The sequence below is a fragment of the Oryctolagus cuniculus genome, chromosome 2 (assembly GCF_051225735.1).
Source record: "Oryctolagus cuniculus isolate XC-2025 breed Fujian yellow rabbit chromosome 2, ASM5122573v1, whole genome shotgun sequence".
NCBI classification, from domain to species: Eukaryota; Metazoa; Chordata; class Mammalia; order Lagomorpha; family Leporidae; genus Oryctolagus; species Oryctolagus cuniculus.
Window position 1 is genome coordinate 95,099,278 of NC_142868.1, and position 13,956 is coordinate 95,113,233.

The 13,956-nt window shown below is 54.7% G+C and overlaps 1 protein-coding gene across 9 annotated transcripts in view; it reads right to left on the minus strand.

The window, feature by feature from the left end:
• Positions 1-13,956, minus strand: part of SLC20A2 (solute carrier family 20 member 2) — a 102,854-nt gene that overhangs the window by 18,600 nt on the left and 70,298 nt on the right. For 6 of the 9 annotated variants that reach the window (XM_051832414.3, XM_089325936.1, XM_070068621.2 and 3 more), the window contains 2 exons: positions 12,110-12,206; positions 4,140-4,256 (listed from right to left, as the gene is read on the minus strand). In XM_051832414.3, the coding sequence (XP_051688374.2) occupies positions 4,140-4,256; positions 12,110-12,206 (214 nt within the window). The remainder of the gene's footprint in view (positions 1-4,139; positions 4,257-12,109; positions 12,207-13,956) is intronic. The other 3 variants (XM_089325938.1, XM_089325940.1, XM_089325939.1) reach the window with 1 other exon arrangement.

A 13,956-nucleotide genomic window follows, 5' to 3' on the forward strand; every position in this document is an offset into this window, starting at 1 on the left:
TTCGTGTCTGTACCTAAGATAAACTCAGCTTTTCATTTCAAATTCCACAAATACCTCCATGGCCCCTCACATCTTTATCTGCTGGTACTTACCCGGGGGCAAGAAACAAACAAACAAAACTACAGACACGGAAACAACATCCGGAATTCCGTCAATTTTCTGGAGAATGCTGGCCAGAAAATCCAGCTGTCGGGGACAGGCAGGTCTCCTGCTGTGGTATTACAGCCAAAGCTGAGAGCAAAGATTTTAAGGTCTCCTAAGGATCTTCAAAAGCCTCACGGAAAATGTGCATTTTGAAAACAAAACAAAAACTAAGCATAGATTTCAAAACTGTCTTGCACTCAAATAAGCTCATCTTTTAATTCCATTTTCCACAAACATTTTGAAGTCCCCTCATGTGAAATGAAGGTTGGTTAGCTATCAAGGAAAGGCCCTAAGGATGCAGCATGGGGCTCATTTTATCCTTCCTGTTTGAGTAAGTCAGACGGACAGTGGGTGCCTGGGGCAGGTGTGGGGGGCTCGCCGTGGGCAGAGACCATGCTTATTCGCAGCACAGAGCAGGAAGTAGACTCCGTCAACTGCTCTTAATCCACCAGCACTGTGGCCTCCCTAGGAGGCCTGGGGATGTGTTAATGGGGTTTTCCAAATTATTAGCTGGTCAAGTTAACACGCAGCAGACTGACGACCCGGGGACCCGAGACTCGTGTCAGGGTCATTGCCACCCTCACTGGCACGAGAACAGCCCATCACCCGCCCGCCCTGCCCAGCCCCAGCCTTGACCCCCAGGGAACTGGCTGCTGTGGTCCCTGTGTTAGGTAGGAAGTCAGTTATGAGCTTGTGTGTGTGTGACATAAAGGCCTAAAGAGAAGACATCTATGTCCAGCATCTGCATCTGCATCTCAGTCATCCTGACAATGTTTCAGGGGCAGCCCGGTATTCACATCCTGCCCTGCCCTCTTCTACCTGATAACCTGCCAGGTGGAGGTCCCTGCCCCTTCTGCCTGACAAATCTTCCACAATCTCCCAGATGCAGCCCAGTATCTGCATTTCAAACACCCTGCTCCCGATCCCCATTCTCTAGGGGTCCTGCTCACCCTTCCTCTGAACCCAGGATGGTGCCAGCTAGGCTTCCTCCTGTCTGATACCTTCAAGGGAAAACTCAGATAGAAGTTTTTCTATTTACATCCAAAAAGCCCTTTGTTCCAAGAGAAGCAGAGGTGGGGAAGCAAGACCCATCTCCTTAAAAGCCCCCGGCCTCAACTGGACTGCGCGCTCAGCCCTCTGCCTCTCTGCTGAGCTGCCCGGCTGGCCTGGTCAGGTGTAATCTCTCCACTCAACCATGTAACCCCCCCCCCCCCCCAAGTCTCTCAGGCCCTGTCTGGAGAGGTGCCCATCCGTTCTTACGGATGTCCCTGCCCTAAGAAACCTTGCTATTTTACCTCCCACTACTCTCTGTCTCACGCCTGAATTATTTCTTGCGCGAAGACAAGAACCCTGCAATTTCTCCGGTAACACCTGCACTCGGCCTGTTTCAGGAAGTCGAGTGGATGAAGTCAGTGGCAGGCCACTTTAGCTCAGCCGGAGCCCGTTCCCACCCCTCCTCGCCGCCTGGCGACGTGCCGCAGCTTGTTCTGTGCACCACCGGGGTTAGTTCCAGTTTCACTGATTGCAAATGAAGGTGCCATGGATACTCTCGGACAGATATTGGCGCGGATGTGGAAATAGGCAAGAGTGGCGCGGACACTGCTCAGGGAACGTGCACGGTCACCCTGCTAAAGAGCTGCCTGACCTGGGCACGAGCTCCGGCTGCCCGGCCTCCTGGCTGGTGGCGCGTGCCTGTAACCAGCACACTCTGGCGGTGTGCAGGGACGGCTCACTCTGAATTCAGCCTGCGTTTCCCGCATGGCTCGGTGCTGAGCACCTGTTGGGTGGGCTTACTGGCCCTTCTCGTGTCTTCTTGGGTGACATCTTTCTAACGGGCTTGTCTGCTTCCTGGAATCTGTCTCTTCTGAGTGCAAGCCAGGGGCTTTGCAACTGCTTTCTCCCTGTCTGTGCACTGTCTTTCCCATCTCTTCGTCGTGTTCCCCATGGAGCAACAGTTCCTGATTTCGATCAAGTACAATTCATTCATCTCTTCTTTGTGCATTGGTTTTTGATGCTAGATCTGAGAACTCTGAGCCCAAAGCTTTCCCTCTGTTTTTCCCTCCCTGAAAGTCTCCCTGTTTTCTGACTTTGCATTCTGATCCATGGCACATCTTAGTTTTTTTATAAGGTGGAGGGCTTAGATTAAGTTTCCTTTTTTTTTTCTTTTTTTTGGGGGGTGCGTGAATGTCTAATCCATCTGACACCATGTTGAAAAGACCCCTTTCTCCACTGAACTGCCTTTGTACCTGACAGGTGTGGGGCTACCTCTGGACTCTTCTGCTGTAATGCACAGATTCACATTTTCACCACCGTCACAGCCCTGCAACTTTCTATCAGTCTTCCAAGTCTTAAAATCAGACGGTGTGAGCCCTTCAAGTGAATCCATTTTCAAAACTATCTTGGCTATTTTAGTCTTTAGAATTTCCACATATAAGGGTTCTTCGAAAAGTTCATAGAAAATGCTTATGCGGAAAAAATTATGGATGGATTTCCAATGTTTTTTGCACCAAAATAAACTGCTCTTTTTATCCAATTTTCCACGAACTTTGAAGTACCCGCAATTTTTAAAAAAAATTTTTTTTGGAATAAATTTCATTTTTAGTGTAGTTTTCTGTTCATGACACAATTGATAGGAAGGTACAGACAGTGCCATACAGCCTCTGCCCCTGTACCTGCCCAGTCATTAACACTCCTCTATTCGCTGTAATTACTGACGCATCATTAGTATCCAAAGTCCGGAGTTTAGATTAGGGTTCATCTTGATACATTCGGTGCGTTTTGACAAATGGCTAACAACATGTACCCATGAGCATACCGCCCCTCCAAAACTTTTAAAGCAGCTTGTCGAAATCTACACAACACCCTGCTGGGATCTGCATTTACACTGAGAAGAACCGACGTCGGTGCTGTACTGGGCCTTGTAGTGCACGAGCGCAAACAAGGATTTTCAAATCCAGACAGATGCACGTGGTCACACACCAGTAGGCACCCCCTACAGCCCAAGGTGGGCGTGTCTTTTCTCTGTGGAGGGAGCCTTGCAAAAGCTTGGAGGCTTGGAAGGCTGGTGCTAAGAAAACATCTCCAGCTGACGTCCTAAACCACCTTCTCCTTTTTAATGCAGTGTCTTTATAAGGTCAAACTGACGCCAATAAAACCCATACATGTTGAACGTACACATGGGGGGATGATCTGTGACAAGTGAGGACCCCCATCCTGATCACCCCATCCCCAGTGCTCCTGAAAAGTCCCCTTGCACCCCTGTGCTGTGTCCCCCAGACCCCAGCTGGCTCAGGCAGCCAGGGATTTCTGTCCCCATAGAGTAACTGGTGTGCTCTCGTCTTCTGGAAAACCCCATGCAATCTGAACAGGACCGTGGAGTCACGCGCTCTGCGTGCTCTCACGGCTGGCCCCGCGGCTCCCTGTGAGGCCGGGGTGGCAGACAAACCACCACCGGCTCGCCTGGTCACCTGCTCAGGGACACCTGGGCTGTGGGTTGCTGCCAGTTTTCGTCAGCTATCGCTAGAGTGTTTTCACGCGAGGCTCTTTGTGAACACCTGCTTCCACATCTCACGGGCGAATCCCTAGGAGTGAAGTTCCTGGGTCAGTCTGGGAACTCCCTGGGAAGACTGCGGGGGCCGAATTTCCCAGGCGCTCCGACCGTTTGACGTGTCGCCGTGAAAGCTCTGAGCACAGCGCAGGCCTCTCTCCCCGGAGCCACTCTCACTGGTGAACTCCACTGCGTGGCCCCTCCCAGGTGCCAGCGGCGACACGGACCTGGCTGCTCTCCTGGCTCCAACGCTATCCTGACTGCCACAGAGCAGTCAGCTCTTTTTTTTTTTTTTTTTTTAGAAAAAGCATTTACAAGGTTGCTGGACAGGGGAGACAGGCCACGTGCCATTGCAGCTCTCCACAAGGTGGAGGGCCCCTGTGCACCACAGGTGCGGGCCCGGGGCCCAGGGCGTCTCTGTGGGTCAGACGGACATTGGAGCCCTTACCTGCGATCTTCCTCCTCATCCAGGGACACACGAAGAGCCACACGAAGAGGGCGAAGAGCAGCGCCACGCCGGAGGAGATGAGGACGATTGCCCACAGCGGGAGGACCAGGCCCAGCACTGGGGAGGCAGAGGGGACAGCGGCGGGGTTACGCGGGCTCTCCCAAGGGCACGCCCTGCCTCACCGCCTTTTCCTCCCCCAGCTCTGTCCAAGATTGACCCAGGTTCTGCATTTCATACAACTCGCAGCCAAAAAGCCACGATGCTGTATGTGAGGTGTGTATACTCAGCGCTTTGTGAACACAGCCTTTGGATCTAGGCTTCCCAGGGTGGGACAACGGCACGCTGACTTAGGTCTTATCTGGGTGTCTAGGTGGCTGGCTAAGCTGGGAGTCCGCCCTGCTCTGTGCTGAGGGACAGCCAGACACCACCCTGGGAGCGGCTTCTCCCTGTCCCAGCAGCCGTCAGCAGCCCCGCCACAAGGGGGCACAGTGCCCTGAGCACACGGGCGAACCTCGCTAAATCAGCTTAGAAATGAGAGGTCCTTGAAAGGACACTGGCATTCACACAGAACTCTCCCAAGCGTCAGCTGGCAGAATTACAACACAGAAGAGTTTTTCGTTAGTGCACAAGTGGTGCTCGCTGGGTAGCAATTCTGTTAGCAAGCATCAGATCCAGGGTGCTGTCCCATGTTCGGCACCACCTGTTGGTTGCAACAGGCACGCCCCACACACGTGTTCACAGGTGCACGGCATGGGCACTCCTGCTCCTGTGTGACCGCATGGCACACCCACACAGGCGTTCATGGGTGCACAGCGTGGGCACTCCTGCTCCTGTGTGACCGCACGGCAATGCGCAGGCTAGCACACCTACCACCGCGCCAGCTGCGACAGTGCAGACCAGCAGAGCAAGACACGCGTCACGGGAATGGGGGATTGCTGTGGTCCCCAGACACAGGTGAGCTGGGTCTGCACGGGACACAGCGCAGCGGCACCTGTCCATTTACCTTTTTTTTTTTAAGATGTATTTATTTGAAAGGCAAAGTTTCAGAGAGATGGAGTAAGAGAGAGAGAGAGAGAGAGACAAAGAGAGAGGGAGCAATAGAGAGAGAGAGAGAGAGAGAGAGATCTCATCTGCTGGTTCACTCCCTAAATGGCCACAGTAGCTAGGGCTGGACCAAGCTGAAGCCAAGAGCCTAGAACTCCATCCAGGTCTCTCCCATGGGTGACAGTGGCCTAAGCACTTGGGCCATCTTCCACTGTCTTCCCAGGCACAGTAGCAGGGAGCTGGATGGGAAGTGGAGCAGCCAGGCCTCTGACTGGCACTCATATGGGATGACGGTGTCTCAGGTGCTGGCTTAACCCGCTGTGCCACAGTGCTTGGGGAGGGGGGGAGCATTTATGTTTAAAAAAGACAACCACCCCCTTCCACATGTGCACACAGGGAAAGTTCTAGAAAGACGATGGCTGCCTCTAGGGGAAGATGGGAAACAAGTGAGATTTTTGCTTCTTACAATGCATACTTTCACTGGTAACTTTAAGAAAGCACAACACAGATGCCACTTTAGTAAATGGCCAAAGATTTCTTCTGAATTTTAACGCAGTGAACCCTTTAAAAGGCCTGCTCTTCCACTAATGTTTAATGATGCAGGCCTTGTTACACTGTTACCAATGCACACATCCCCATCTGTGCACGGTGGCAACATCAGGGGGCTGTGAAACCACTGAGGGTCACAAGAGGTGACACAAGAGGCAGCGACTTACTCTAAGTGGGAGGTCAGAGTTCAGGCAGATACAAACCAGAAACAGAAGGCCCGGGATGGCCTGGCTCAGTGCCAGGGGGCAGCCCCAGAGCTGCTGGGAGCACTCAGACCCATTGGGGCCCAGGGGGCAGCCCCAGAGCTGTGGGGGAGCACTCAGACCCACCGGGGCGCAGGCGGCAGCCCCAGAGCTGCGGGGGAGCACTCAGACCTACCCGGGCGCAGGGGGCAGCCCCAGAGCTGCAGGGAGCACTCAGACCCACCCGGGCCCAGGCGACAGCCCCAGAGCTGCGGGAGCACTCAGACCCACCCGGGCCCAGGCGGCAGCTTTCTGTCCTCACGCTGCGTTCTGCCCCCAGGTGTTTCTCACCAGCCTGAGTGGGGAGCGCTTCGGAGCAGCGGGCCGCAGTCTGCCCCATTCCTCTGCTGAAGCAAGACAGGCGAGGGCTGCCCCCGGGGGCGAGGCGAACCCTCTGGGCTGTGCACTCTCTAAGATGCAAGGGCGTTTTCATTAACAGGCCCCGTTTTTTCTGTGCCTGCTGGAAAAGCCCAAGACAGAGGGAGAGGGGATCACCACACTCCCCTGCCCCCAACCAGGGCCAGGCAGGACTGCGAGGGGCAGTCAGGACCTGAGCTCAGTGGCCAGGCCTCTGTCCCCTGCTTAGCTGGCCAGACGCACCATCCCCTGCCCTCTGCACCACCTGCCAGGAGGGAAGACAGTCAGGTGGAGGAACAGAGGCGGGAGTCCAGGAGAACTGGGGGCGGGGATTGTGAGAGAGAAGAGGAACAGGTGCCAGTAACGCAGGCTTTAAGAGCAGGAGGCGCCGCCCTGGTGGCAGGCTCCCGGGGGGGACAGCTCGGTCAGTCACGTTGCATGGCTCCACACACTGGTAAATCAGGGGTGGGGAATGCCTGGCCCACGGGCTGCACGAGGCCCGCTAAATCGTCTGGTCTGGCCCTCCCATGGCCACCGCAGGCGGGACTTAGAATCCAATAAAGCTACACAGCTGGCTGACATGTCAGCTGGCAATGATGCTATAGACCTCCACACGGCCCTGGGCAGAGGAACAGATGCCCTAGCCTTGCACTAAACACACAGAACCAAGCTTCATGGTCTCCAACACTTCAGTGCAGAAAAGGGCGGAAGGGGGGGAGGGGGGAGAAGAGGAGGGGCAGCAGCGGCAGTGGTGCCTCAGCGCCAGGCCTGGGCACATGTGAGGCTGCGTTTGCAGGGACAGCAGAGGGAGCAAAGGCCGCTGTTCAAACTTGCTCAGAGCACCCGACACCCAGGCCCTGCAGTGAGGCAGCTGTGCGGACGGCACAGGAGGTGAGCGTGCACCAGAATCTCCACAGAGCTCCCTGGGAGAGCACAGGCCGCTGGGCTGGAGAATTTCCCATTTACGGCGCTTAGGGTTGGGCCAGAGAATCCGCCATCTTTTTTCCCTTTTATAGATCTCTTTATTTGAAAGGTAATTACAGAGGCAGACATCTTCCATCTGCTGGTTCACTCCCCACAATGCCCACAATGGCCAGGGCTGGGCCAGGTGGAAGCCAGAAACCTGGAACTCCATCTGAGTTTCCCACATGGGTGGCAGGGACTCGAATACTTGGGTCATTCTCTGCTGCTTTCCCAGGTGCATTAGCGGGGAGCTGGATCGGAAGTGGAGCAGCTGGGACTGGAACCGATGCTCATATGGGATGCCGACGTTGCAGGCCATAGCTTAACCCACTGTGCCACAACGCACGCCCCAAGAATCTGCACTGATGAGCCGCCAAGTGCTGCTGCTGGCGCAGCTGGGACGCAACTGGCCCAGGAGCTCCCCTTCACCTGAAGTCAGATGTCCCTCCCAGAGGCCTCTGCGGCTGACAAGCCCTGCCTGCCTGCACCTCATGCTGTCCAAGCACTCCACAAAAGCCTGGCCCTGCACATCTGAAGACCCTGGCATTACAAATAAACTTCCGGCTTGCATCCAACCCAAGTAAGCACTTTCTGCCCGAGTTATTCTGGGTCTGGCAAGTTCGTTTTTAAGGACGAAAACGCAAAGACGACTTCCGGAGTGCGAGCTCCGTCTCTGAAGTTCAGGAATGACTCATGAGAGGTAAGTCATGTCTGTTGCAAATCGAGCTGAGGACATAAACAGCTTCAGAGCCATTCAGAGTGGGAGGCAAACACGACACTGGACCTCGACACCCAGCACCTCTCCGGTTCATTCCATGCCTAGAGATGCTGTTTGTCCGGGTCTCTGGGAGCTGAACTCGGGCAGAGTGATGCTGGAGAACTTCCCTTTCTCCTTTCATCACCAAGGCCCTTTATATGAAAATGTCCCAGGGCCAGAGCCGTGGCTCACTAGGTTAATCCTCCGCCTGCAGTGCCGGCATCCCATGTGGGCCCCGGATTCTGTCCCGGTTGCCCCTCTTCCTGTCCAGCTCTCTGCTGTGGCCAGGGAGGGCAGTGGAGGATGGCCCAAGTGCTTGGGCCCTGCACCCCATGGGAGACCAGGAAAAGCACCTGGCTCCTGGCTTTGGATCAGTGTAGCTCCGGCCGTAGAGGCCATTTTGGGGGTGAACCAACAGAAGGAAGATCTTTCTCTCTGTCTCTCTCTCTCACTAACTCTGCCTGTCAAATAAAGAAAAGAAAAGAAAAGAAAACGTCCCAAGGGGGAGAGAGGATAGCGACAAAGGCAGAGCTCTGCTGAAAGGAGCGGCTGGACCGAGTGGTGCTGCACTGACCACCTGCGCCCCCCTGTGGCACAGGCTGGCAGGTGCAGAGGCCCCAGCGAGTAAATCCTGCGTGACTCAAGTCTGCTGTGAGGCCAAGAGAGCCCCTGCAATGCTTCCGTGGCCTCGGACTCAGCTCCCGGGTGTTCCAGCAACACCCCTGGGGAACCAGTGCGTTAGCAGAAGCCTCTTCTGACTGACCGGAGGAACGCACCAGGGGCCTTCAGGGTCATGACTGCCTCCCCCTTGCTGCTGCTCCAGGCAGGTCCCCCCACCCCCCAAACGTCTCCCAAACATGTATGGGGAGAAACAGAGAGAGGGGACGATTCGGGACTTCCTGGAAACTTAGCACCAAATGGATGAGGCTAACGGGGACTGATGGTGGAGACGCTGTTCCCTGCCTGTGCTTCATGACAAAGGACGAGACGCGGCCGTGCGAGGACACGGCACACCCCGACCGCCCCTCGTGCCCACGCCAGGATGGGGGCTGCTCTTCCCGTTCAGGGGTTTCTAATATTCCTAACTAAAGAGAAAGAACCCCCCCCCCCCATGCTGGCCGGTTCACGTGGCAGCTTCCCTAATAGGGCGGTACGTCCACAGGTTTGTGGGGAAATGGGGTTCATGGGTGGGGGCTTGGAGCCTGGGTTCTGGCGCTGGCTTCACTCCCCATTCCAGGTTCCTGCTAGTACACATCCTGGGAGACAGCAGGTGAGGGCTCCCGCCACGTGGGAGACGTGGATGCAGTTCCCAGCTCCCAACATCAGCCTGGCCCAGCCCTTGCAGAGATGGGAGTTCTGTCTCACTATACATCTATCTCCCTGCCTCTCAAATAAACAGATACATTCTAAAGACGGGCTGAAAAGCTAAGTTAATTGTTGCACAAAACCGTTTGTTTTAACCCACGCATGGTGCTTGCAAAATTCTATTCACTTGGTGACGACCTCTTGTATGGCAGTCTCAACACTTCCTGGGCACCAGAATGAGCTTATCTTTTAACTCCAAGCCCACAAACTTTTTTTTTTTTTTGCAGTATCTTTGAATACTGGGAGACCTTTGACAAGAGTTAAGAGAGATGATGAACGTGTGGAGGTTGTTAAGCTTTGTCGTTAGCATCCTGTGGCAGGTGCTATGTGAGCGGGGTCGACCTACGGGGTCGACCTGCGGGGTCTCCCGTGTCAGTGCAATGTCACGACCAAGACCCTGGGACTCCGTGTTGTCATCCCACAGTCTCCCACCTGCACTGCGGGCAGAGCCCAAGTACCAGTGTCCCCGGGGAGGCAGGGCCCCGAAGAATGAGTTGGTGAAAAGCTCAGCTCAGCCACCCCGGGAAGCGTCCGTGTCATCCTTGGTTGCCCCATCCGTATCTGGTTTCATGTCCCCGACAACTATCTACTCTCCCAGGGAGATGATTCTCTTAGCACACGTGCAACAAAACTGCTGCAAAAAGATGACGAAAAGAAAAACGAGAGGCGGAAAATCCCAGCCGGGGACGGACAAAGCCAAGTCCTTGCAGACACACACCCAGCCAGGGAGCAAGACGAACACAGAGCAGGCAAAAGCAAAAGGCAGAAGCAACAGGAAACCATCTTTAGTTGTCACAGGGGCGGGGGGGGGGGCATCCACAGCCCTCATTAGCTCAGGGCATCCGACACCACCCCGGGGTGGGGGTGGGGATACGCAGTACTGAGGCCTTCCCTGCTTTGTGTGTGGCTAACCTGAGATCCAAGAGCTGACTTAGGTGAGGGATGAGACCTCGCCTGTAGGGGGCCGTCCACAGCTCGGCTCTGTGCTGCCTGCACCTGCAGCCCCACGCCCCAGGCCCCTCCCACGCTCTGAGGTGCAGGGAGCTCCACGGCAAGGCACTGCCTCCTTCCTGACTCCTGTGTGTTTTTACTGACCCCAGAACACGTTAAAAAAAAAAAAGCCTGCAGCAAACACACTTCCTAGCCCACGAGTTACAGAACCCAGAGGGACCACGGGAGCTGTCCTGGGAGGCTGGGACGCCACCTCTCTTGGGCTGTGCTTCCGTGTAACTCACAGCAGCTGCGAGGCCGGCACCCCCTCCCCCCAACATCACTCGAAGCCAGGAACCCCGATAAGAAGTATTCAGGGCAGGTGCCAAAGTTAAAGGCTGTGTGGGCATCGTATCACACTGATTTTTCATGGCTGATGTAGACAATATATAATTATGTATATCAAATAAAATCTGAGTAAGATTACACTGAGCAAATCCACAAGGATCCCCCCGGGCACCCCCTCATATTGGAAGGTGACCCTTTTCAACTTTACTATCACGCGCCGTTTAGCAGAGATTTAACTTTTGGTCAGAGGAAGGGAGACTTCTCTGTGCGATGTGGCCATCAAGGACATGAATGAGATGACGCACAACACAGACAGATCTGCTGACCCCCACCTGTGTCCGTGGTGGTGGGTGTGTTTCGGAGGCACCTGTCACAGACAGAGAAGCCCTGCCTGCCGAGACAGGCACCCAAGTATTTCAGAGAAAGTTGCCAGCTCACCACCCTGAAACGTATGCATTTAAGAACACTGGAGGTGCTGGCCTTGTGGTTCTGAGCTCACACGGGCAGCCCACACAGGAGCGCTGTTCAAGTCCCTGCTGCTCTGCTTCTGACCCAGCTCTCTGCTAATGCACCTGCGAAAGCAGAAGAGGATGGCCCAAGTGTTGGGCCTCTGCTACCCACGTGGGAGACCCGGATGGAGTTCCAGGATCCTGGCTTTGGCTTGGACCAGCATGGCTGCTGTGGCCACTGGGGGAGTGAACCAGAGGATGGAAGACCTCTCTCTGTAACTCTGCCTTTCAAATAGGTAACTAATTTTTTAATAAAGAAAAAGAAAAAGGAATACTATACATGCTTTTGTTTTGCCAGAATGTAAGAGAAAAGAATTCATTTTTAGCTGACACCCCCTCGCCACCAAAGCAACTCTAGACCCTTATTTAAAAAAAAAAAAAAAAAAGCCAAAGCAACCAGAATGGGACCTGGGAGTCACTGCTAAAAACAGAGCCCCCTTGCTTTTAGCCACGTGGGAAGCCAGCATGCAGGCTGCTCTGAGGACCGGTAGGGGCTCTGGACGCTGACCCCCTCCCCCTTCACCAGGGGGAGGGTGGAGGCTTGGGGGAGGCAGGGGGCAGACCTGGCTGCTGCACCCTCCCTGCCACCTACACCTCTCTCCGGGCCCAGCAGAGCCCGCCTGCGCGTGCTATCAGTTCCCATTCTGAGATGCAGAGAGGTTGTGTTAAGCTTCTAAAGCAACACAGCGGGGCAGGCGGCAGAACGGGGATTTGACTTTCGTTTGAAACCAAAGTTCTGATGCCCGTTGCACCTCCCGCATCTCCTGGTCATTTAGCACGCTAAATGCATTCACTACTCTCTGCTACTCCGTCACGACCACAGGAAACGCTTTCCTGCCGCTGGTCAGCGATGCCGACTGAGTCGCTACTGCGGACGTGCGAGCTCTGCTCCCGAGGGAGCCTTACCTGGTGCTCCTGTGTACATGATGGAAAACACATTTATTGCTATGGTCGCAGCATAGAACACGGGAAGCGCCCGGAGGCCGTTGGGAACGGGGTCCTCCTGTGTAACAAGGGGACAGAGTGGCAGGTCAGGACTCATGCAACACAGCACATGGCCACAAGAGGTCGTCTCCAGCACGGGTGTGGCCCACCCCTTGCACCCAGGGGCCAGGGCCAGGCTCCACAAGCTGACGTCAGAGTTAGAACAGGAAGAATCGCTAGGGTGAGTCAGCTCAGGGGGCCGAAGCCCTCTAGCGAGATTCAACTTTGGCCCTGGAAGTCCACGTTCAACAACTACGTTAAGGGCCAGTGCTCTGGCATAGTGGGTAAAGCTCTACCTGCAGGGCTGGCATCCCATAGGGGTGCAGGTTCAAGTCCCGGCTGCCCCACTTCCTATCCAGCTCCCTACCAATGCACATGGGAAAGCAGAGGGAGATGGCCCCAGTGCTTGGGCCCCTGCCACCCATGTGGGAGACCCAGATGAGGATCCTGGCTCCTGGCTCCCGCCTGGTCCAGCCCCAGCCATTGTAGCCATCTGGAGATTGAACCAGCAGATGGAAGATCTGCCTCCCTCTCTAACTCTGATTTGCAAATAAATAAATCTTCAAATAAATAAATAAAAATGTTGAGACTCAAACCCCTGAGGATTCTCTACATCACTCTTATTACACAGACATTTTAACTATATTGAAATGCATAAAGCAAATGCATTTCCAGGTGCTATGAGTGTCCAAATCTTCAACTATGAAAAGTTCAGGAGTGGCGGGCTCTTTGTCTGGGACGATGTTATTTATCTACAAACATAGGCTTCTTCTATGGCATTCCCTAAACCAAATGCTGTAACGAGAATGGTGCCACGTGCGTGTTAGGTTAAATAACGTCTGAGAAACTACTGGAACTGTTAGAGCTCTCAGCAGATCTACGGAGGTGTTGAAAGCAAAAACGCGGGCTACAAACTCTTGGACACCGTGCTAGCGCATAGAGGGTACTCAAACAGCTCAAGATTTTCTAACCGTGCGAGCCAGCCTCACACGTTTGTATGGGCATGCTGCCTACCACAATTAAAAGGAAAACTCGCTCTTAGAGTTGACGTGGGCGACAGAAGCTTGGCTGAGTCAGCAGAGTCCGTCTCACAGAGCCATCTCAAGTGCGAACAGGTACGCAGACAGCACGGCTCACGGAGAACGCATTCTGGGGCGTCCTGAGCAGCCCTGGTCACGAGGCCTGAGCCGAATGGCAGCGGAAGATCAGGGCAACGAGAGCAGGGGCAGCAGTGGCCCAGCTGCGCGTGTGAGAGAGCCATGGCCAGACCAGGCCAGGCAGGGCCAGGGGCAGCGAATCTTGGGCTCAGCACGGCTTGGAGGGACATGGCCAGCAGCCTGACCCATGCTCCATCACGTGGAAAGGGCCCAGCCGCAAGGCCAGACACCGGTTCCAAGACATCGCTTTCTTGGGGGCAAGAATTGCTAATAAAAGACTTAGGTAAACATCTGAAGGTACACAGTACTGAGCCTGTGCCTGTAATAAAATCACCTTACGTCTTTTAATAATAGATTCTCAAAACTCAAACAGGAGCTGGTGCTGTGGTGTAGCAGGTAAAGCCATAGCCTGCAGTGCCGGCATCCTATATGGACACTGGTTTGATTCCTGGCTGTTCTACTTCCTATCCAGCTCTCTGCTAGGACCTGGGAAAGCAGTAGAAGACGGCCCAAGTGCTTGGGCCCCTGTACCGCGTGGGAGACCTGGAAAAAGCTCCTGGCTCCTGGCTTCAGATCGGCTCAGCTCCAAATGTGGCTATTTGGAGAGTGAAC